The sequence below is a fragment of the Pleurodeles waltl genome, chromosome 5, assembly GCF_031143425.1.
Source record: "Pleurodeles waltl isolate 20211129_DDA chromosome 5, aPleWal1.hap1.20221129, whole genome shotgun sequence".
NCBI classification, from domain to species: domain Eukaryota; kingdom Metazoa; phylum Chordata; class Amphibia; order Caudata; family Salamandridae; genus Pleurodeles; species Pleurodeles waltl.
The window spans coordinates 27,293,438-27,318,731 of record NC_090444.1 but is presented as its reverse complement, the minus strand read 5'-3'; the positions used below and the strand labels follow the sequence as shown (position 1 = coordinate 27,318,731).

At 47.2% G+C, this 25,294-nt stretch overlaps 1 protein-coding gene across 1 annotated transcript in view; it reads left to right on the top strand.

Moving 5' to 3' along the window:
- Nucleotides 1–14,003, top strand: part of LOC138296946 (olfactory receptor 2K2-like) — a 69,405-nt gene extending 55,402 nt beyond the window's left edge. Inside the window, exon 2 of the mRNA XM_069236466.1 lies at nt 13,035–14,003. Within this exon, the coding sequence (XP_069092567.1) occupies nt 13,035–14,003 (969 nt within the window). The remainder of the gene's footprint in view (nt 1–13,034) is intronic.
- The last annotated feature ends 11,291 nt before the right edge of the window (nt 14,004–25,294 follow it).

The following is a 25,294-nucleotide window of genomic DNA, read 5'->3' as shown; positions in this document are numbered from 1 at the left end:
CATGCTATACATCACTCCATTCTATGCTACTCCTTTGTACACCACTTTACTATACCAAACCACTGTAACCGATTACGCTCTATTCTTTTCCATTGTGCAGCACTCTATGGAATTCTATTCCATTGTGCAGCACTCTACGGAAAGCTATTCTAATATATGCTGCTCCACTCTACCTCACTACAGTGTATGCCAGTAACTCTCAATGTACCACCAATGTCCAACATATGCTACTCAGCTCTATGCCACTACACCTACTGCCACTACATGGTATGCTATTCCACTGTACACCACTCTACTCTGCAACACTCCACTTTACTCCACTCCACAGTACACTATTACACTGTACACCACTACAGTCTTCCTCACTACACTCTACCTTGCTCCTCTGTACAACACTCCAAATAACGGTATTCCTCCCTACAACATTCCACTGTATGCCAGTACACTGTACGCCACTGCACTCTGCACCAGTCCAGTCTATGCTATTCCACTCTACACCACTACACTGTACCTCACTCCACTTCACCCATCTCTACTGCATGCCATTCCACTGTACACCAATTGACACTACGCTACTCCTCTCTGCTCTGCTACACTCTAAATTCAATCGAGTGTACACTGCACCAGTGTACGCCACTCCAGTGTATGCCAGTACACTCTATGGTATTCTACTCTATGCCACTGCACTGCACCCCAAAGCAAAGACTGCAGAGTCAAGGTGCAGGCAGAGTCTGCTCCCTACCCATAGCACATGTCAGTCCCCCCTAAGGCCTCCTATAGCCCAGGAGGGGCAAACTAGACCCTCAATGAGGCTCAGCGTCCTGCATCATTCTCCTGGACGTCTTGGTGGTCAACTCGACTACTACCTGCTTTACTCAACGGGATATTTTAAGTCTTTTCTACATATTTTACTACTTGGTTGACCCTGACTGTCTTTTGGAGCACCTTCCATGTGGAGTCGGTCTCTATGATGAGATTATACGTGATTCATATTCTGATGTCTATATATTTCGCTTGACAAAGAAGCTTAGGCTGAAAACGTCCTTTACTGTTTTTCTTCTATTTATGTTTTTTTCTGCCAAATTTATTTCTGGAGGTATAAAGGCATTTACTAGTTCACATTTCTCCTAGTAGTAAATCCCACTGGAAGGTTAGGAAGTTAGTGACGTTATTTGTCTTGATAGATTTTGGGAATGTCTACACACATGTACAACCCCTCTCCGGGTTGTGAAGGAGAATGGGTAAGACCCTGTTTTGGTGGAAGCACAGTGGGAGCTCTTTTCCATAGGGAAACATTGTTTTCCAGTAAAAAAAAAACATGAGACTTTGCACAGAAAGCTTCATTCACCACACACATGGTATAAATGAGCCTTTATAAATAGCCACATGACATTCCCAAATGTTGGCCATGAAACCTTCCCCGGAGGTATGCCCACAGCTGTCTGTAAATAGGAAAAGCTGAAAAAGTACATTTAGGCAGAGAAGCAAACTTTATGATTATTCAGTAAATGGCACTATCCCCTTTCTGTAACATCATCTCATTGCTTGCTACCTTCTCTTTATTTTGTTTCTCTCCTGAGTTTTCTACTTGGTATTCTAGAGTTAATCATGTGTGTGCAGTATGCAAGTACTTTCCTTTGACTGACCTGTTTTGACATACAGCAACATCATTCAAAATGGAAGTGCCACAGCAACTAGAAATGCTTAGAGATACATTCATTAGCTTTGCTATGTTTCTGGAAATGTACCTGCCATTACGTTACCAACCTCCTGTCTTCAAGATATCTGTTAGACCGGGCATCCTTTGTATGATCGCCCCTGTTTTTTTGTCTCTGCTTCCCATGTTTTGACTGTGTGCTGGACTCTGTTTTTGCTGTTTACTCTAGGCACTTTACCACTGCTAACCAGTGCTAAAGTGCAAATGCTCCTGTGTAAAATGGATGTGTAATTGGCTTTTCCATGATTGGCATATTTGATTTACTAGTAAGTCCCAGGTAAAGTGAACTAGAGGTGCCTAGGGCCTGTAAATCAAATGCTACTAGTGGGCCTGCAGCACTGGTTGTGCCACCCACATTAGTAGCCCTGTAAATATGGCTCAGACCTGCCAATGCAGTGTCTGTGTGTACAGTTTTAAATTGCCAATTTGACCTGCCAAGTGTACCTACTTGCCAGGCCTAATCCTTCCATTTCTATACATGTAAGGCACCCCTAAGGCAGGCCCAAGGGAGCCCCATGGGCAGGGTGCAGTGTATACTAAAAGTGGGACATGAACCAATGTGTTTTACATGTCCTAAAAGTGTAGTTTTCTTTTGAGAGGAGAAGGAAATGTGGAGTTTGAGGTCTCTGAACTCACAATTTAAAAACACATATTTTAGTGAAGTTGGTTTTTAGATTGTTAGTTTGAAAATGGCACTTTTAGAAAGTGGGCATTTTCTTGCTTTAACCATTCTGTGACTCTGCCTGTTTGTGGATTTCCTATCTGGGTCAGGCTGACAGTTGGGCTGTTTGTGAATCTCCTCTAGACAGTGACACAAAGGGAGCTGGGGTATATCCTGCATATCCTGATGAGCTATCTGAGCTAGAGTACAGGGAGGAGTAGTCACTTACTCCCGAATGGGTTGTGCCTGGCCTCACACAATGCAGTCTCCAACACCCTGGTGTGTGTCTAGGGCCAGGCCTGGGCAAGGCAGGTTCTTGTGAACAACAGAGACTTTCCTTCAAAGTTTGCCTACTTCAAAGGCAAAAAGGGGTATAAGTAGTGGACCCAAAACCCCAGACATTAAATCACTTCTGAAACCAAGAGGAACATCTGCCAAGGAGAAGAGCTAAAGAGCTGAGGAGAAGTGCTGCCCCTACCTGTGCTTTGTTGGGCTGTCCTGCAGCTTCTGCTTCTGCTTCTGCCTGTGAAAGGGGACAAAGGCTGGACTTTGTTGTGCATTCCTGCAAATTAATCTGTAAGGGCTTGAACTAAGCTTGCCTCCTGTTTTGAAGTATCAGGGCCATCAAAGACTGCCTCTGCCAGCACCTGGAATCTCTGCTGAAACTCCGGTCCTGCCATGTGGTGGCCTATCGAGGCACTGGGCCCTTGAGAGGTGAAATTGGCAGAACAAGAGCTGAAATCCACGCCCAGAATGCTGTTTGGGGAAATTTTTGATGTACCATCTGCAACACGACTGATAAACGACATGCCACCTGCTTCGCAGCAATATTCGCTGCTCAACCTGCATCATGGCTGGGAGATCGATGTATCACGGCTGAAGAAACCATGCAACACTCACTTGCAGCTGCTGATAACGACGCAAACCCCATGCAGTGCTGTTTTCTAACACTGTGTGACTGGATTTCTCACACATCCTCCGTGGGCGTCAAAGTCATTGTGAACCGGCATGTATCCGAGGTGTCCTGTCTGGAAACTGACGTATCGCTCTCTTGTGAGGGAGAAAAATGGCACATCGCCGAACCAAACAGAGAAGAAACGACACACAGCCTCATTTGCGAGTAAGGAATTTGACTATTCTGATGCACACTGGACAGTGTGGCTTCATTTTTTATGCTAACTGTAGGAAAGTACCATCTGGCCTGGCATGTTACCCCCATATTTCACTGTATATAGGTTGTTTTAGTCTTTGTGTCACTGGGACCCTGCCAGGCAGGGCCCCAGTGCTCATAAGTATGTACCCTGTATGTGTTCTGTAGGAAGTTGTCTCTGTATGCACTATTTCAAAGTAAGGAATAGTATGCACAGAGTCCAAGGGTTCCCCTTAGAGGTAAGATAGTGGCAAAAAGAGATAATTCTAATGCTCTATTTTGTGGTAGTGTGGTCGAGCAGTAGGCTTATCAGAGGGTAGTGTTAAGCATTTGTTGTACACACACAGGCAATAAATGAGGAACACACACTCAGAGACAATTCCAGGCCAATAGGTTTTTGTATAGAAAAATATATTTTCTTAGTTTATTTTAAGAACCACAGGTTCAAGATTTACAAGTAATACTTTAAATGAAAGGTACTTCACTTAGGAACTTTAGGAACTTTGAATTAGCAAAATAGCAGATACAGTTTTCACATAAATGACATATAGCTAATTTAAAAGTAGACAGTGCAATTTTCAACAGTTCCTGTGGGAGGTTAGTGTTTGTTAGTTTTTGCAGGTAAGTAAACCACCTACAAGGTTCAAGTTTGGGTCCAAGGTAGCCCACCATTGGGGGTTCAGGGCAACCCCAAAGTTACCACACCAGCAGCTCAGGGCCGGTCAGGTGCAGAGGTCAAAGTGGTGCCCAAAACTCATAGGCTTCAATGGAGAAGGGGAGCCCCGGTTCCAGTCTGCCAGCAGGTAAGTACCCGCGTCTTCGGAGGGCAGACCAGGGGGGTTTTGTGGGGCAACGGGGGGGACACAAGTCAGCACAGAAAGTACACCCTCAGCGGCACTGGGCGGCCGGGTGCAGTGTGCAAACAAGCGTGAGGTTCGTAATAGGATTCAATGGGAGAACAAGGGGTCTCTTCAGCGATGCAGGCAGGCAAGGGGGAGGGGGCTCCTCGGGGTAGCCACCACTTGGGCAAGGGAGAGAGCCACCTGGGGGTCACTCCTGCACTGGAGGTAGGATCCTTCAGGTCCTGGGGGCTGCGTATGTAGAGTCTTTACCAGGTGTCGGGTCTTTGAAGCAGGCAGTCGCGGTCAGGGGGAGCCTCGGGATTCCCTCTGCAGGAGTCGCTGTGGGGGTCAGGGGGGTCAACTCTGGCTACTCACGGTCTTGTAGTCGCTGGGGAGTCCTCCCTGTGGGGTTTGTTCTCCACAAGTCGAGCCGGGGCGTTGGGTGCAGAGTGAAAACTCTCACTCTTCTGACGGAAAACGTGTGTTGTTTCAAAGTTGCTTCTTTGTTGCAAAGTTGAGCCGCTGTCCTTGGGAGTTTTTGGTCCTTCTAGATGCAGGGCAGTCCTCTGAGGCTTCAGAGGTCGCTGGTCCCTGTGGAACGCGTCGCTGGAGCAGTGTCTTTAGAAGTGGGGAAACAGGCTGGTAGAGCTGGGGCCAAAGCAGTTGGTGTCTCCGTCTTCTCTGCAGGTTTTCAGTTCAGCAGTCCTCTTCTTCTTAGGTTGAAGGAATCTAGTTTCCTAGGTTCTGGGGAGCCCTTAAATACTAAATTTAAGGGTGTGTTTAGGTCTGGGGGGTTAGTAGCCAATGGCTACTAGCCCTGAGGGTGGCTACACCCTCTTTGTGCCTCCTCCCTGAGGGGAGGGGGGCACATCCCTAATCCTATTGGGAGAATCCTCCAACTGCAAGATGGAGGGTTTCTAAAAGTCAGAGTCACCTCAGCTCAGGACACCTTAGGGGCTGTCCTGACTGGCCAGTGACTCCTCCTTGTTTTTCTCATTATCTCCTCCGGCCTTGCCGCCAAAAGTGGGGCTGTGGCCGGAGGGGGCAGGCAACTCCACTAGCTGGAGTGCCCTGGGGTGCTGTAACAAAGGGGGTGAGCCTTTGAGGCTCACCACCAGGTGTTACAGTTCCTGCAGGGGGAGGTGAGAAGCACCTCCACCCAGTACAGGCTTTGTTACTAGCCACAGAGTGACAAAGGCACTCTCCCCATGTGGCCAGCAACATGTCTGGTGTGTGGCAGGCTGCTAAAACCAGTCAGCCTACACAGGTTGTCGGTTAAGGTTTCAGGGGGCACCTCTAAGGTGCCCTCTGGGGTGTATGTTACAATAAAATGTACACTGGCATCAGTGTGCATTTAATGTGCTGAGAAGTTTGATACCAAACTTCACAGTTTTCAGTGTAGCCATTATGGTGCTGTGGAGTTCGTGCATGACAGACTCCCAGACCATATACTCTTATGGCTACCCCGCACTTACAATGTCTAAGGTTTTGCTTAGACACTGTAGGGGCATAGTGCTCATGCACTTATGCCCTCACCTATGGTATAGTGCACCCTGCCTTAGGGCTATAAGGCCTGCTAGAGGGGTGACTTATCTATACCTGTGAGGTTGGCATGGCACCCTGAGGGGAGTGCCATGTCGACTTAGTCTTTTTAACCCCACTAGCACACACAAGCTGGCAAGCAGTGTGTCTGTGCTGAGTGAGGGGTCCCCAGGGTGGCATAAGACATGCTGCAGCCCTTAGAGACCTTCCCTGGCATCAGGGCCCTTGGTACCAGGGGTACCAGTTACAAGGGATTTACCTGGATGCCAGGGTGTGCCAATTGTGGAAACAAAGGTACAGTTTTAGGGAAATAACACTGGTGCTGGGGCCTGGTTAGCAGGCCTCAGCACACTTTCAAATCATAACTTAGCATCAGCAAAGGCAAAAAGTCAGGGGGTAACCATGCCAAGGAGGCATTCCCTTATATGTTCCCTGTGTGATGCCTAACTGCCTCACTGAGGCTCTGCTAACCAGAACCTCAGTGGTTATGCTCTCTCTGCTTTCCAAATTTGTCACTAACATCCTAGTGACTAAATTTAACAAATTCACATTGGCATACTGGTACACCCATGTAATTCCCTAGTATATGGTACTGAGGTACCCAGGGTATTGGGGTTCCAGGAAATCCCTATGGGCTGCAGCATTTCTTTTGCCACCCATAGGGAGCTCTGACAATTCTTACACAGGTCTGCCACTGCAGCCTGCGTGAAATAACGTCCACGTTATTTCACAGCCATTTACCACTGCACTTAAGTAACTTATGTCACCTATCTGTCTAACCTTCACCTGGTGAAGGTTGGGTGCAAAGTTACTTAGTGTGTGGGCACCCTGCCACTAGCCAAGGTGCCCCCACATCGTTCAGGGCAAATTCCCCTGACTTTGTGAGTGTGGGGACACCATTACACGCGTGTACTGTACATAGGTCAATACCTATGTACAGCGTCACAATGGTAACTCCGAACACTGTGAACACTGTCGAGAGTGGGCAGGAGCCCAGGAAATGCCAGCAGAGGGTGCAAGGAAGCTGCCACCGGATGGAAGAAGCTTTGTGTTCTGCAAGAACGAAGAGGACTAGTAACTTCCCCTTTGCAGGATGGATGTCACACGTCGTGAAGAAGCTTGCAGAGGTGTTCCCACGCAGAAAGACCACAAACAAGCCTTGCTAGCTGCAAGGGTCGCAGTTAGGGTTTTTGGATGCTGCTGTGGCCCAGGAGGGACCAGGATGTCGCCACTTGGATGAGGAGACAGAGGGGGCGCCCAGCAAGTCAGGGAGCCCTCGCAGAAGCATGCAGCTCCCGCAGAAGTACCGGAACAGGCACTTAGCAGAGGAGTGAACCGGAGTCTACCCGAAGTCAGAAAAGGGAGTCCCACGACGCCAGAGGACAACTCAGAAGGTTGTGCACTGCAGGTCAGAGTGTCGGGGACCCAGGCTTGGCTGTGCATGAAGGAAATCCTGGAAGAGTGCACAGGAGCCGGAGCAGCTGCAAATCACGCGGTACCCAGAAATGCAGTCTAGCATGGGGAGGCAAGGACTTACATCCACCAAACTTGGACTGAAGAGTCACTGGACTGTGGGAGTCACTTGAACAGAGTTTCTGATTTCCAGTGACCACGCTTGTCGTGCTGAGAGGGGACCTAGAGGACCGGTGATGCAGTTTTTTGTTGCTGAGCTCCTGGTGCAAGAAGGAGGCAGGCTACCCCCAGAGCATGCACCACCAGGAAACAGGCGAGAAAGCCAGCAGGATGAAGCGATACAAGGTTGCAGTAGTCGTCTTTGCTACTTTGTTGCGGTTTTGTAGGCGTCCTGAGCAGTCAGCGGTCAATCCTTTGGCTGAAGGTGAAGAGGGAGATGCAATGGAACTCTGGTGAGCTCTTGCATTCTGTATCTGAAGAATTCCCCAAAGCAGAGACCCTAAACAGTTAGAAAAGGAGGTTTGGCTACCTAGGAAGGAGGATAGGCTAGTAAGAAAGGTAAGAGCCTATCAGAAGGAGTCTCTGATGTCACCTGCTGGCCCTGGCCACTCAGAGCAGTCCAGTGTGCCAGCACACCTCTGAATCCAAGATGTCAGAGGTCTGGGGCACGCTGGAGGAGCTCTGGGCACCTCCCCTGGGAGGTGCAGGTCAGGGGAGTGGTCACTCACCTTTCCTTTGTCCAGTTTCGCGCCAGAGCAGGGCTGGGGGATCCCTGAACCGATGCAGACTGGCTTATGCAGAGATGGGCACCATCTGTGCTCATCAAAGCATTTCCAGAGGCTGGGGGAGGATACTCCTCCCCAGCCTTGACACCTATTTCCCAAGGGAGAGGGTGTCACACCCTCTCTCAGAGGAGGTCCTTTGTTCTGCCTTCCTGGGCCAGGCCTGCCTGAACCACAGGAGGGCAGAAACCTGACTGAGGGGTTGGCAGCAGCAGCAGCTGCAGTGAAAACTCCGGAAAGGCAGTTTGGCAGTACCTGGGTTCTGTGCTGGAGACCTGGGGGATCATGGAATTGTCCCCCCAATGCCAGATGGCATTGGGGTGGCAATTCCATGATCCTAGACATATTACATGGCCATGTTCGGAGTTACCATTGTGACGCTGTACATAGGAAGAGACCTATGTACAGTGCACGCGTGTAATGGTGTCCCCGCACTCACAAAGTCCAAGGAATTTGCCCTGAACGATGTGGGGCACCTTGGCTAGTGCCAGGGTGCCCTCACACTAAGTAACTTTGCACCCAACCTTCACCAGGTGAAGGGTAGACATTTAGGTGACTTATAAGTTACTTAAGTGCAGTGGTAAATGGCTGTGAAATAACATGGACGTTATTTCACTCAGGCTGCACTGGCAGGCCTGTGTAAGAATTGTCACATCTCCCTATGGGTGGCAAAAGAAATGCTGCAGCCCATAGGGATGTCCTGGACCCCCAATACCCTTGGTACCTCAGTACCATATATTAGGGAATTATCAGGGTGTTCCAGTAGGCCAATGTGAATTGGTGAAATTGGTCACTAGCCTATTAGTGACAATTTGGAAAGCAGAGAGAGCATAACCACTGAGGTTCTGGTTAGCAGAGCCTCAGTGAAACAGTTAGTCATCACACAGGGAACACATACAGGGCACATACTTATGAGCACTGGTGCCCTGCCTGGCAGGGTCTTAGTGACACATAGACTGAAACAACATATATACAGTGAAATATAGGGGTTACACGCCAGGCAAGATGGTATTTTCCTACACCTCTCTCAGAGGAAATCCTTTGTTCTGCCCTCCTCGGACTGGGCTGCCCAGACCCCAGGATGGCAGAACCCTGTCTGTGGGGTGGCAGCAGTGGTAGCTGCAAAGAAAACGCCAGAGAGCTGGTTTGGCAGTACCCGGGGTCCATAGTGGAGCCCTGGGGATGCATGGGATTGGCACCCCAATACCAGATTTGGCATGGGGGGACAATTCAATGATCTTAGACATGTTACATGGCCATATTCAGAGTTACCATTTTGAAGCTACATATAGGTATTGACCTATATGTAGTGCACACGTGTAATGGTGTCCCCACACTCACAAAATCCAGGGAAATTGCCCTGGACTATGTGGGGGCACCTCTGCTAGTGCAAGGGTGCACTCATACTTAGTAACTTTGCACCTAACCTTCACTAAGTGAGGGTTAGACATATAGGTGACTTACAAGTTACTTAAGTGCAGTGTAAAATGGCTGTGAAATAATATGTGTGTCATCTCACTCAGGCTGCAGTGGCAGTCCTGTGTAAGATTTGTCTGAGCTCCCTATGGGTTGTAAAAGAAGTGCTGCAGCCCATAGGGATCTCCTGGAACCCCAATACCCAGGGTACCTAGGTACCATATACTAGGGAATTATAAGGGTGTTCCAGTGTGCCAATCTGAATTGGTACAAGTGGTCACTAGCCTACAGTGACAATTTTAAAGGCAGAGAGAGCATAAGCACTGAGGTTCTTATTAGCAGAGCCTCAGTGATACATTTAGTCACTACACAGGTACACTCTTTCAGGCCATTAACTATGAGCACTGGGGTCTGGGCTAGCAGGATCCCAGTGAGACAGGCAAAAACAAACTTACATACATGTAAAAATGGGGGTAACATGCCAAGCAAGATGGTACTTTCCTCATCACGCTATATAGGATGGAGGTCTCATGTACTTACAGCAATGGCTCCAAGTTTGTTGAGTTGTTAGTATACTGATTCCAACTCTGGATTGAGAGGGCGGGCCATAGGTTTGTCAGACAGGGTGCTCCACCACAATTGTGAGGGTGTACCTGGATCTGTCTAGCTCTAAATCTGTCAATTAATAATCTATACAATGTTGCAGATGTTTAGTGACCTATTGGTTGTTAGGATGGCATGACAAGTACCTCATGTATGGATACTAAAAACAACAAAGCCAATTGAATAAGTGGTTCTCTTAAAGAAAATATCATTATGATAATGTGCACACAACTTAAAGCTTCCTGAGGTGCATCCCAAGAAGTAGATGAGGTGTGTTGTCTTGTGTAGATGATGTATGTGACAACTTACTGAGTGGAGATATCCCGAACTAAGGCAATGGAAACGACACCACAACTCTCTAACCTTCAGAAGCGATATCTCACATGAAGACAAAAAATGCACTTATAAGCACAATTAACTGTGTGTGTACACAATACTGCTGATAGTGATCTGAAGTTTTATACTTCTTGCTACCTGCATGAATCTGTCTTTACAAACTTACCATGAATACTCAATATAAAACAAATGCATGGGGCCAACTTGATGGTGTCCATTCTGGTATGGGGTCATGGATCGCAGGTACTGTATAAAAAAGTGCAGCTAGGACCATGGCTTTCTTCTATCACAGATAACATGTTGTCCACTGTGGAACACCCCTCCCAGACTGAAAGTCACTCCACAAATCATCTGACAGCAGTACCTTTCCCATCAGATCTACCCCCTCTTGTCAATGTATGAAAGTGAGAATTCTCAAGTCTTATGACAGAAGACGACAGGGACAGTCTCATCAAGAAGTAGACATCCCTTCCTCTCATAGACTGGAAGGGAAGGTGAGAGTGTAGCTGAAGGTACAATGGTGAATAGCATGGTATGAGCAATTGACCAATGTTGCGGTTTCTAGGCATGTTCTGTTCATCAAGCAGTCTCCACACAGCCAGCTAGCCTCTGCTTTTGTTATCAGGTCGTTTCTCCTATCTTTTACAGGCAAGTGAGTGCATTCTCCTTTCTATAGTTTCAGCGGTCAGGCAACTGGAGGACGAAGACTTTAGTTCAAGGGCAAATGAGGCATTGCCATTGTGATATAGTCTATTTTATCTTTTATTGTTTGGACATAACTTCTGTGACCATGGGGTGACTTACCTCCCTGAGTGGTCAGGGGTAAGCCCAAATGAGGGTCTTGTGCTTGATGTGTCAATAGAATCAAACTACACCTGACTGAAGCAGCCCAAGCAGGTTAGAACCAGTCTGCAGTAGCTCATGTTCCAGGTCAGAGAGGACCTGACTTTGCTGTTCTGACTGGAATGTTCCTATTCTAGCACAACCAAGGTTGATTTGCATATGGCTGAATTTGTAAAACAATAAGTGCTAGGGACCACTTTTTACTCAGAATCCCATCGTCAGAACTATTGATGGTCGAAGTGCTGAATATCAATGCTAGAGAGTCTTGATTTCACCTCAGTCATCTATACACACCACTGAGATACTCCCTGCCACTCTTTATTCTTTTTGGTTCTTTTTCATCACAGCTTTCTCCCTTCATCACTGATTTTGCATCTTTCTCTCCCTTGTTCTTTCCCCCTTTTGTGTTTTACTCTGTCTTGCTCTGGATCAAATTCTAGGCAACAAAAGATCCCTGCAAATGAAGGCGCTCCACTTGAAACACTGACTCAAATTCTGTACTGGTCTATCTATCTATCTATCTATCTATCTATCTATCTATTTATCTATCTATCGGCTTATCAATCAATCACTATTTGTAAAGCGCGGGTACTCACCCATGAGGGTCTCAAGGTGCTTGGAGGGAGAGGAGGGGCCTCATCCGAAGAGCCATGTTTTGAGTTTCTTTCTGAAGATGGTGAGTATTGGACTTTGTCTGAGGTGCAGGGAAGGTTGTTGCAGCTCTTTGCTGCAGTGTAGGTAAAGGATCGTCCTCCGGTGGTGGTTTTGCGGATGCGAAGCACGGTGGCCAGGGCCATCTGGGTGGAGAGCAGGGATCTGGCAGGGGTGTGGAAGGATCAGGTTGTGGGGAGGAAGGGGGCTATTGCTCAAGTTCTCTCGCTGTCTTGCTTTATCTTTCTCGTACTCTGACATATTCTTTGTCAGTATTCTTTCTTCTCTTGTTCTCTGTCTTTCTTTCTTTTGTGTTCTTTCTGGTTCTGTCTGCTCTTCCTTCTCGTTTCCAACTGTGAATTTAAAATTCAGCATCAGCAATCTTTATCGAACATCTTCTCATTGCCTAACAAAATTTCCCTGGGGACTTTATGCATTCATGCTTTGTTAATAGGATGAAGTATTCAAAAAGGGATGGATGGAATGCTTGAATTAATCCCACGACTCTGATTACTACTCAGACCCAAATCCCAGTCCAGAAACATTGTACACACTGTGCGACCTCAATTTGGACCCATCTATAAGCAAATCAGTCTTGACCCTGTTCCAATAGGAACAGTCCAGCCCAATCTGCCCGGCCAGGTCCTTCCTGAACCAGAACACAACAACCTAGACAGATTTAGCACTAATGGCGGCTCATCAGTAGCATGCATCTTGGTTTAGGGACTAAAGTAAGCACAGGACTAATGTCTGGACATACCTGCTGCACTTAGGGTGTCACAGTGAATATGCTAAAAACTGATGGATGGAATGCTTGAATTAATCTAAATCACTGGCAATTTCTGTTAGTACAACAAAGCCTAAATTAGAAGGGCTTTTTTGTTCACTTTTCATTTATATGCAATGTACATGTATATATTATGTAGTTTGTGTTGTATTTTGTTTTTGGACATGCTACAAACATTTCATGGTAATTCATTGATGCATTACTGATGAGTTATTGATGCATTACTGATGAGTTATTGATGTATTACACTACCTTCTGTACATGTTGACTCTATGTATTTTCTATCTGCAGAAAAGAAAAGTGGATCTTATGGAGAGTGTAAATGAAACTCGGGTAACTGAATTCATCCTCCTGGGATTTTCCTATCAGTCAGAAACCAAGATCACGCTCTTTGTTCTCCTCATCACAGTTTTTCTTGTTTCTGTCAGTGCAAATAGCCTTTTCATCCTAGTTACTGTTGCTGATAGCTGTCTTCACTCACCCATGTACTTTTTCCTCTGTCATCTGTCCTCCTTGGATCTCTTCTACTCATTGGTCATCGCTCCCACAGTCCTTGAGGGTCTCCTTGTTCACAGGATCACCATCCTCTATTCTCGATGCGTGATCCAGATGTACGTCACCCTCTCTTTGGGTGCAGCTGAATGTTTCCTTCTGGCTGTCATGGCGTGGGATCGCTATGTTGCTATATGCAGTCCCTTGCACTATCCACAAATGATTAACAGTCGAACCTGCATCATGTTCACCACGGCCACGTGGGCAGGAGGGTTCCTTATCTCCCTACCGTCTGTGGTCTTCCTTCCAATGATACATTTCTGTGGACATAACGTCATCGACCACACAGTCTGCGAATTGCAAGCTGTGTCGCGGCTGACCTGTTTGGGCACCAGTTACTCTGACTTGTCCACCCCTCTATTGTCTCTCCTCAGCCTTGTTGCCCCTCTTGTCCTGATCCTTTTCACTTACATGAAAATTATCTCCACTATCCTGAGGATGCGGACAGCTGAGGGCAGGCAGCGCACATTCACGACCTGCGGATCTCACCTGATCATTGTGATACTGTACTACAGCACAGCCATGGTGATATACTTGAGGCCCAAGTCTTCTCCCTCAACAGAGAAGGACAAATCACTCTCTTTGTTCTATGGGCTTGTGGTTCCGGCACTCAACCCTCTCATTTACACTTTGAGAAACAAGGAGGTGAAGGAGGCTGTGAAAAGACTTTATAATAAAGGCACTAGCTGCAGAATATATAAAGCATGACTTCTAGTGAGGTTATGGGAAAAAACTTTATGAACACAAATGTGTCACTCTAATTTCTGAAGAACAAAATTGAATGTGCTTCTACTTTTCTGGCCATCACTTTGGTCTAATTCACATGCAACTCTGGTGAGGTTAATATTAGCTGATGTTCTGATCTTTGACTAGTCAAGTGAGGCCCCATGGTGCATGTATGTTTCTGATCTGGGTGAACGGCTTGGTATTCATTCCCAAAAAGGTAAATGGTAGGAATAGGAGGAAATATGTCCATCTGTTTTAAATCTGTGAAAGTCTGGAAAGGCAAATAGTGAGATTGTGAAGACATTAGGAGAAATCTATTTTCTAACTACACCCTTTATTGTCCATTTTTGCCAGCACCTGCAAACAAGAAAACAATTTGTCTCTGTGTCCATGCGGTATTACAAACAATGGCAGAAAGGTGATAGAGCCATCAGGGAACACACTAACTGAATGACACATAGGAGAGACACTTGGTGCACCCCTGGGGGCTCTCCTTGAAAATGAAGGAAAACCCCCAATCCTCACAAGCATCCCCAAGCAGGTGGATGTAGTCACTTACTGCATCCTCCTACAAGGAGATCTGGCCCCGCTGACCAGCATATGTGTGTAAAAAAAGGGGCAGCCCAATAGCGTTGGGACCAAAGTAGTACAATACCATAAGAAGCATTAATTATAATCTTATAAGTGGTTCTATTCCTCATCCTGATGATGAGCCTGTACTAAAAGCCTTAAGGGGTCGAAACATGGACAAAATAATAGTCTACTGTGCTGATATGTAAGTCATGAGTCTGCAACTCTGTGTTATTGTTAACAACAAACAACTGTGCATCCTCCACAGTCACTATTTATTTATATGTATATATAAATATATATATGTTGTACAGCACAAGCGCACCTCGCACTCACTTACCTCACTTTCACTGCACTGTTGCATCCTTTGGGAACACCTCTTTAAATCCGAATGTGTATGTTTACGGAGCTGAATGAGTTCTTTGTTCTAAGATTCCAAGTGTTAAATAATCAAATAAAATATATTCTTTCTAGTAAAGCCAAGCTATTTATGGTAGTTTACTAGGTTACTATGAAAGATGAGGTTCACACTTCCCCCTTAATGGACCATTGTTTCTTATATTATTCCCATTGACGAGTAGACTGGTTGCTGTGCACTATGGAGGGCAGACCAGCTGCTTCAAATTCATGTATGTCAATACAACACATGACCTTATGTCTTTTGCATGCAGCTTTTAGCACTCAGATTCGCAGGTATAATGACTGTGTATACAGATACAGTGCCATTTAGTAGTTAAGGTTAGGACTTAGTTTACATAGGAAAAGCATTTTTTGACTTGGCTATATTTTTTATGCCGTTTGACAAATCTTCTCTAAATTTCCCCAAAAAAAGTGTCAACTTATGTACTGTTTGTGTGCTAAGTTTTGTGGTGATCTGTCAACCGGGGACTGAGAAAAAGGGGGTGGTCAAAAACGTACACTTCCCATGGTAATTCCCATAGACATTTTAGACACGACTCCAGCCCGATCTGCTGGATGGAATTACACCACATTTGGTAGAAAGATAGCTTTTGGTCCAGAGAGATCACTTTTTGTAATTTGGTGTATATCTGTTCAGTAGTTTTTGAGATTTTAAAGATAATTCAAATTTTTATATCTTGGTCCATAAATACTCCACGCCAAATTTGTGACAAATCGGGAATGGCTGGCCTCAACTTGAGCAGACAGCTGCCGGCATATGTAATTTACTAGTAAGTCCCTAGTAAAGTACACTAGAGGTGTCCAGGGCCTGTAAATCAAATGCTACTAGTGAGCATGCAGCACTGATTGTGCCACCCACATGAGTAGCCCTGTAAACATGTCTCTGACCTGCCACTGCAGGGTCTGTTTGTGTGGTTTTGCACTGCCAGTTCAACCTGGCAAGTGTACCCACTTGCCAGGCCGAAACCTCCCCTTTTACTCCATGTAAGTCATGCCTAAGGTAGGCCCTTAGGTGTCTTCAAAAGGTAGGACATGTACTGATGTGTTTAACATGTCCTGATAGTGAAATACTGACAAATGTGTTTTTCACTTTAGCAAGGCCTGTCTCTCCCTTAGATTAACATGGGGACTGCCTTTAACTATCTTTTAAGTGTAGTTACCCATTGGGAGGAGTTTGGGGCCTCTGAACTCATAATTTAAAAATACATCTTTTGGTAGAGTTGGTTTTTATATTGTCAGTTTGAAAATGTCAAGTTTAGAAAGTGGCATTTTTTTGCTTAACTACTTTGTGCCTCTGCCTGCCTGTGGAATCCACGTCTGGGTCAGACTGACAGTTTGGCTGTTTGTGAATTCCCTCTAGAAATTGACACAAAGGGAGTCGAGGTGTGTCCTGATGAGTCTTCATGGGCTAGAGTAGGATGGAGGAGTTGACACTGGCACCTGAAAGGGCTGTGTCTGTCCTCACACAATATAGGCCCTCATTCTGACCTTGGCGGTCTTTTCGCGAGACCGTCGAGTTACCGCCGCGGTGAAGACCGCCGACCGCGGCGGTATGCCGCTGTGCGCATTCCGACCGCTGGGAGCGTTCCGCCGGGAAACCGCCAGCAGCCACACTGGAGGACGGCGGAAAAGTGGAGACTGGTCAACCTCCACCGCCACGCCAGCAGAACACCGCCCACAGAATTACGACCCACATATCTGTGTGGCGGTCTTCTGTTGGCGGTGTTCTGTTGGCGGTCACCTCCCCGTGGCTCCCGTCGCCTCCCGGAGGACCAACGCACAAGGTAAGTTGACCGTCCGTGAGGGGAGGGGGAGGGGGGGGTGTTGTGTGATTTGGGCGTGCATGGGGGTGTGCGTGTGAGTGTGTAGAGGGGGTGTGTGAGTGCGTGTATGCGGGCGGGGGTGCTGCTGTGTCTATGGGTAATGTGTGCTGTTCGGCAGGTGCGCATGTCTGCATGTATGTGTGCGGGTATGTGTCCCCGTTGTGTATGTGTGTGTAGGGGGTGTGTATATGTGCATGTTGGGGGTGTGTGCATGTCGGGGTGCATGTATGTGCATGTCGGGGTGGGGGTGAGGAGGGGGTTCGTACCACCTCTGAGGGGTGGCAGGGGGGTGGAGGGTGTGGGGGGAGGACTCGGGTGGGTAGTGGGGGGTGGGGGAGACCCCTATCAGTGCCAGGGAAGGAATTCCCTGGCCCCGATAGTGCCTACCGCCATGGTTCGCATGGCGGTTCCCGACCGCCAGAAACCGCGGCGGTAGGCAGGGTCATGATACCGTTGGCGGTCTTGGGACGACCGCCGGGCCGGAGTGCGCAAACTCCAGCCCGGCGGTCATGACCGCCGTGGCGGTCGGAGTGGGGAAGTGGCGGTCGATCGCGGCGGTGACCGCCGTGGTCAGAATGCCATTTTTCTGACCGCCGGTCTGTTCGCGGTCCGACCGCCGCCTCTCCGCCGACCGCCAAGGTCAGAATGAGGGCCATAGTCTCCAACCCCCTGGAGTGTGTATGAAGCCAGGCCTAGGCAAGACAGGATCTTTCCTTGAGGTTTGCCTACTTAAAAGGCAGAAATGAGTTAAGTAGTGGACCCAAAACCCCAGACTTTTAGAACACTTCTGGATCAAGAAGAACCTCTGTCAAGACGAAGAGCTAAAAAGCAGGAGGAGGAGGACTGCCCCTTTGCCTGAGAGTGTGCTTTGCTGTGTTGGCCTGCAGTTGCTGCTTCTGCCTTAGAGATGACAAAGACTGGACTTTGCTGTGTTTTCCTGCTTGTGAAGTGTCTCCAAGGGCTTGGACTGAGCTTGCCCACTTTTCTGAAATTTAAGGGCCATCAAAAACTTCCTCTGCCAGCACCTGGACTCTCTTGCTGAAACTCCTACCCTGCAAAATGGTGCCCACTCCAGTCCGTGGGCCGTTGAAAGGAGCCATGCGTGAGAAAATTCGATCGAGAACCTGCTTTGAGCCTCAAAAATCATCGCACTTCCTGCATCGCGGGTAGGAATTCATTGCAACACCTGTGTGCGGCTGCAAAAATCAAACTATCGCAGCTCTGCACCACCGTGTGACAGAATTTAACATGCATCATTGCTGGGTGTGAAAATCAATGTGAACCTTCGTGGATCTGAGGGTGCCAATCCTGAAATCGATGCATCACTCTTCTATGGTAGAGAAAAATTACGCTTCGCCTCCCTGACCAGAGAAGAAATGACGCACAGCCTCACTTGGGAGTAAGGAATTGAAGCATTGCTAACTTTTCCGATGCATGCTCACCCGGGCAGTTTATTTTTGGCACACTCGAGGTATTTTGTGTAAAAACAACCCATTCATTGATTTCTATGTATTAAGGCTCCTTTTACATAAAAAATTCATAACTTTGCTTGAGTATGTTGGATTTTGTTGTTTGGGTCTTGTTTGATTTAGATAAATATTGGCTATTTTTCTGAACTAGTGTGGTGTCCATTTTGTAGAGTTTTCACTGTGTTTCTGTGTTTGTTGGTACAGATACTTTACACATTGCCTCTGATATAAGCCTGCCTGCTTGTGCCAAGCTACCAAGGGGGTGAGCAGGTAGTTATCCTAGGTGTGCATTTCCCTTCCCCTGACTAGAGTAAGGGTCTGTGCCTAGACAGAGTGCATACTGACTGCCAACCAAAGACCCCATTTCTGACAGTATCATTGCTTCTGTTTCTTTTACCTTTCAGTTTTTCATGGCATTGCATTTGTTACGATTTAAGTGCAAGTAGATGTATGGAAAGAAAAAACAAATAAGTATGTTTACTTTTCACAACATACTATTAGATTGCATATTTTAGCATTTAAATGCCAACATAAATAGTTATCCTAATATATTATTGTAGGAGGCTGGCCTGATTTGTAGTGGGTACCAAAAGTACTTACACCTTATACCAGGTCTGTAGGAAAGTACCATCTTGCCTGGCATGTTACCCCCATATTTCACTGTATATATGTTGTTTTAGTCTATGTGTCACTGGGACCCTGCCAGGCAGGGCCCCAGTGCTCATAAGTATGTGCCATGTATGTGTTCCCTGTGTGATGCCTAACTGTCTCACTGAGGCTCTGCTAACCAGAACTTCAGTGGTTATGCTCTCTCTGCTTTCTAAATTTGTCACTAACAGGCTAGTGTAGGAAAGTACCATCTTGCCTGGCATGTTACCCCCATTTTTGCACTGTATATATGTTGTTTTAGTTGTATGTGTCACTGGGACCCTGACAGCCAGGGTGCCAGTGCTCATAAGTGTGCCTGAATGTGTTCCCTGTGTCATGACTAACTGTCTCACTGAGGCTCTGCTAACCAGAACCTCAGTGGTTATGCTCTCTCTGCTTTCCAAGTTGTCACTAACAGGCTAGTGACCAATTTCACCAATTCCCATTGGCATAGTGGAACACCCTTATAATTCCCTAGTATATGGTACTGAGGTACCCAGGGTATTGGGGTTCCAGGAGATCCCTATGGGCTGCAGCACTTCTTTTGCCACCCATAGGGAGCTCTGACAATTCTTACACAGGCCTGCCACTGCAGCCTGAGTGAAATAATGCACACATTATTTCACAGCCATTTACCACTGCACTTAAGAAACTTATAAGTCACCTATATGTCTAACCTTTACCTGGTAAAGGTTAGGTGCAAAGTTACTTAGTGTGAGGGCACCCTGGCACTAGCCAAGGTGCCCCCATTTTGTTCAGAGCCAATTCCCTGAACTTTGTGAGTGCGGGGACACCATTACACGCGTGCACTACATATAGGTCACTACCTAAATGTAGCTTCACAATGGTAACTCCGAATATGGCCATGTAACATCTCTATGATCATGGAATTGCCCCCTCTATGCCATCCTGGCATAGTTGGCACAATCCCATGATCCCAGTGGTCTGTAGCACAGACCCTGGTACTGCCAAACTGCCCTTCCTGGGGTTTCACTGCAGCTGCTGCTGCTGCCAACCCCTCAGACAGGCATCTGCCCTCCTGGAGTCCAGCCAGGCCTGGCCCAGGATGGCAGAACAAAGGACTTCCTCTGAGAGAGGGTGTTACACCCTCTCCCTTTGGAAAATGGTGTGAAGGCAGGGGAGGAGTAGCCTCCCCCAGCCTCTGGAAATGCTTTGTTGGGCACAGATGTGCCCGATTCTGCATAAGCCAGTCTACACCGGTTCAGGGGACCCCTTAGCCCTGCTCTGGCGCGAAACTGGACAAAGGAAAGGGGAGTGACCACTCCCCTGACCTGCACCTCCCCTGGGAGGTGTCCAGAGCTCCTCCAGTGTGCTCCAGACCTCTGCCATCTTGGAAACAGAGGTGCTGCTGGCACACTGGAGTGCTCTGAGTGGCCAGTGCCACCAGGTGACGTCAGAGACTCCTTCTGATAGGCTCCTTCAGGTGTTAGTAGCCTATCCTCTCTCCTAGGTAGCCAAACCCTCTTTTCTGGCTATTTAGGGTCTCTGTCTCTGGGGAAACTTTAGATAACGAATGCAAGAGCTCAGCCGAGTTCCTCTGCATCTCTCTCTTCACCTTCTGATAAGGAATCGACTGCTGACCGCGCTGGAAGCCTGCAAAACTGCAACAAATTAGCTAAGACGACTACTGCAACTCTGTAACGCTGATCCTGCCGCCTTCTCGACTGTTTTCCTGTTTGTGCATGCTGTGGGGGTAGTCTGCCTCCTCTCTGCACCAGAAGCTCCGAAGAAATCTCCCGTGGGTCGACGGAATCTTCCCCCTGCAACCGCAGGCACCAAAAAGCTGCATTACCGGTCCCTTGGGTCTCCTCTCAGCACGACGAGCGAGGTCCCTCGAATCCAGCAGCTCTGTCCAAGTGACCCCCACAGTCCAGTGACTCTTCAGTCCAAGTTTGGTGGAGGTAAGTCCTTGCCTCACCTCGCTGGGCTGCATTGCTGGGAACCGCGACTTTTGCAGCTACTCCGGCCCCTGTGCACTTCCGGCGGAAATCCTTTGTGCACAGCCAAGCCTGGGTCCACAGCACTCTAACCTGCATTGCACGACTTTCTAAGTTGGTCTCCGGCGACGTGGGACTCCTTTGTGCGACTTCGGGTGAGCACCATTTCATGCATCCTCATAGTGCCTGTTTCTGGCACATCTCCGGGTGTTACCTGCTGCTGAGAGGGCTCCTTGTCTTGCGCGACGTCCCCTCTCTCTCCTGGTCCAATTTGCGACCTCCTGGTCCCTCCAGAGCCACAGCAGCGTCCAAAAACGTTAACCGCACGATTTGCAGCTAGCAAGGCTTGTTGGCGTTCTTTCGGCGGGAAAATACTTCTGCACGACTCTCCACGGCGAGTGGGATCCGTCCACCAAAGGGGAAGTCTCTAGCTCTTTTTGTTCCTGCAGAAACCGCAGCTTCTTCTGTCCAGTAGAAGCTTCTTTGCACCCGCAGCTGGCATTTCCTGGACATCTGCCCATCTCCGACTTGCTTGTGACTTTTGGACTTGGTCCCCTTGTTCCACAGGTACCCTAGATTGGAAATCCACAGTTGTTGCATTGTTGGTTTGTGTCTTTCCTGCATTATTCCTCTAACACGACTTCTTTGTCCTTAGGGGAACTTTAGTGCACTTTGCACTCACTTTTCAGGGTCTTGGGGAGGGTTATTTTTCTAACTCTCACTATTTTCTAATAGACCCAGTGACCCTCTAAAAGGTCACATAGGTTTGGGGTCCATTCGTGGTTCACATTCCACTTTTGGAGTATATGGTTTGTGTTACCCCTATCCCTATGTTTCCCCATTGCATCCTATTGTAACTATACATTGTTTGCACTGTTTTCTAAGACTATACTGCATATTTTTGCTATTGTGTATATATATCTTGTGTATATTTCCTATCCTCTCACTGAGGGTACACTCTGAGATATTTTGGCATATTGTCATAAAAATAAAGTACCTTTATTTTTAGTATAACTGTGTATTGTGTTTTCTTATGATATTGTGCATATGACACTAAGTGGTACTGTAGTAGCTTCACACGTCTCCTAGTTCAGCCTAAGCTGCTCTGCTAAGCTACCATTATCTATCAGCCTAAGCTGCTAGACACCCTATACACTAATAAGGGATAACTGGGCCTGGTGCAAGGTGCAAGTACCCCTTGGTACTCACTACAAGCCACTCCAGCCTCCTACAGAAACAGTCGAGAAAACCGGCAGGATTAGGCGCTACAATGTTGCTGGTAGTCTTCTTGCTACTTTGTTGGGGTTACGCAGGTGTCCTGGAGCAGTTAGCGGTCGATCCTTGCCAGAAGTCGAAGAAGGAAGTGCAGAGGAACTCTGGTGAGCTCTTGCATTCATTATCTGGTGAGATGCCCACAGGAGAGATCTTATATATCCCGCAGAGGAGGATTGCCGACTGAGAAAGACAAGCACCAATCAGTAGGGGTCTCTGACGTCACCTGCTGGGACTGCCCACTCAGAGCTGTCCATTGTGCCCTCACACCTCTGCATCCAAGATGTCAGAGGTCTGGGACACACTGGAGGAGCTCTGGGCACCTCCCCTGGGAGATGCTGGTCAGAGGAGTGGTCACTCCCCTTCCCTTTGTCCAGTTTTATGCCAGAGCAGGGATGGGGGGATCCCTGAACCGGTGTAGACTGGCTAATGCAGGGAGGGCACCATCTGTGCCCTTCAAAGCATTTCCAGAGGTCAGGAGAGGCAACTCCTCCCAGGCTCTTCACACCTATTTCCAAAGGGAGAGGGTGTAACACCCTCTCTCAGAGGAAATCCTTTGTTCTTCCTTCCTGGGAGCAGGCTGCCCAGGCCCCAGGGGGGCAGAAACCTGTCTGAGGGTTTGGCAGCAGCAGTAGCTGCAGTGGAAACCCCGGAAAGTTTGTTTGGCAGTACCCATGGCTCTATGCTGGAGACCCGGGGATGCATGGAATTTCCCCCCCCCAATACCAGAATGGTATTGGGGTGACAATTCCATGATCCTAGACATGTTACATGGCCATGTTTGGAGTTACCATTGTGACACTGCATATAGGTAGTGACCTATATCTAGTGCACGCGTGTAATGGTGTCCCCGCACTCATAAAGTCCGGGGAATTTGCCCTGAACAATGTGGGAGCTCCTTGGCTAGGGCCAGGGTGCCCACACACTAAGTAACATTGCACCTAACCTTCACCAAGTGAGGGTTAGACATATAGGTGACTTATAAGTTACTTAAGTGCAGTGGTAAATGGCTGTGAAATAACGTGGACGTTATTTCACTCAGGCTGTACTGGCAGGCCTGTGTAAGAATTGTCTGAGCTCCCTATGGGTGGCAAAAGAAATACTGCAGCCCATAGGGATCTCCTGAGCGTGTTCCAGTGTGGCAATCAGAATTGGTAAAATTAGTCACTAGCCTGTAGTGGCAATTTTAAAAGCAGAGAGAGCACAAACACTGAGGTTCTGGTTAGCAGAGCCTTAGTGATACAGTTAGGCATCACACAGGGAAAACATACAGGGCATACATTATGAGCACTGGGGTCCTGACTAGCAGTATCCCAGTGACACCTAGGCAAAAACAAACATACATACAGTAAAAATGGGAGTAACATGCCAGACAAGAAGGTACTTTCCTACAGGTCTCAGGAGATCTTTTGAAGTCCCTAGTTGAGTTGTGGGCCCCAGGCATAACTTTGCATGTTAACACGGCCATTTGTGGTTCATTTTCTGAATTCTGGCATCAGTCAATAATAGTTGCAGTGTACAAAAAAGAATCCAGATGCAATCCAGCCTGATATAGGCCAATTTTGCTCATAGACATTGAAGTTAAAATTATTGGGGGATTCCTCTTAGACAGACTCTCAAACTGGGCCAGTGAGAAAGAAGGTTTATACAAGTTGTAGTATGGATTTAGACCTGGGAGGGGAACAATAGAGCATAATTTAAACAATAGGGTAGCAATAGAGCATAATTAAAATCGGTATCTTTTGATTTCTAAATATACTAAGGCCAGAAGGTACTCAGTTCATTTGGCATTCATGGATCTCAGCTCGGCCTTTGATAAAGTCTATAGAGACAAGTTCTAGGCTGAGCTGGTATCCAGAAGGTTGACGTAACCTTGGTCAAATTCTTGAGGGATCGCAATGCAGGTTTTAGAGGCGTGGTTAGATTCGGGTTGGATGGGGAATGCACATAATCTTGAAGCTAAATAGAGATGTGCCGCAGGGCTGCATCCTTGCTACTTTTTTATTTATCATGTATAGTAATTGTTTGGAGGGTTGTTGTCCAAAGAGGGCCTAGATGTTCCAAAAGTGGGCGGGGGCGAGACCCATTCCTGTGCTTTTATGCGCAGATGATGCAGTTTTAATTGCCCGTAAAGCCAAAAGTCTATAGCGTCTTATAGATGTATTGATTGATTTTATGGATGAGCTGGACCTATCAAGAAATGATAGTAAATCTCATTATATGGTATTAGACTTACAGTACATGGTCAGTCTTTAAGTCGGGTTGACAATTTTGCCTACTTGGGGTTTCTGCTAAACAAAAGCCTTAGTTGGTAGCCACTTATAAAGAAAAAAGTAGGAAGTTTAAAGAAAGCCATGTTAGGGGTGAATGATTTTGTGAGACTCCTGGAGTGAAAAACCCCAAAACAAATGTTAGATGTTTAGAAGGCCACATGTATTCCCATGGCCACATTTGTCAGTGAGATTTGGGGCTATGGTACCTTGGACATTATTAAGGTGACTGAAAATATTTTTTTAAGAAACCTGTTGTCCGTGGGACAGAGCTTTTCCAGTGGAAATCATTCATGAAGAACTGGGAATGAACTTTATTACAGATTTAATTTGTTTACGACTACTGATATTCTGGGGTTCAGTCTGGTTAAAGTGGGAGTTAGATTATTACTCAGGGATTGTTTGTCCCTCGACCACGGACATTGTATACCTTGGCTCCCTTATCTTAAAACACCTTTTATGATCTGGGAAGAGAAGGTTTATTTTGTGAACGGGGGGGGGGTCTCACCTGGATTAGGCGGGCATTAATCACAGGAATGCATCTGACGAGCGTCTGCCGCGTGACCAAGCAGTCCATGGGGACCTACACCACGGCGAGAACTGTGAGGAGGGAGGGACCCTTCCCTTCTGTGGGAATCATCAACTCACCATTGTCACCCCTAACCTGCTTTAAACTGATCATATTTAATCAGCTTTTGTTTAGGAGGGGGCGCTGGTATACATTGTCTGAATTGCTGCGTTGTGTGTGCGATAACGTCTAGTGTGTGACTCACTGCATGTGGAGCTTCTCTGTGCTAGGGTTGGGTCTCTTGGTTTTCAGTATGAGGACCCTTGTGTTGTTGT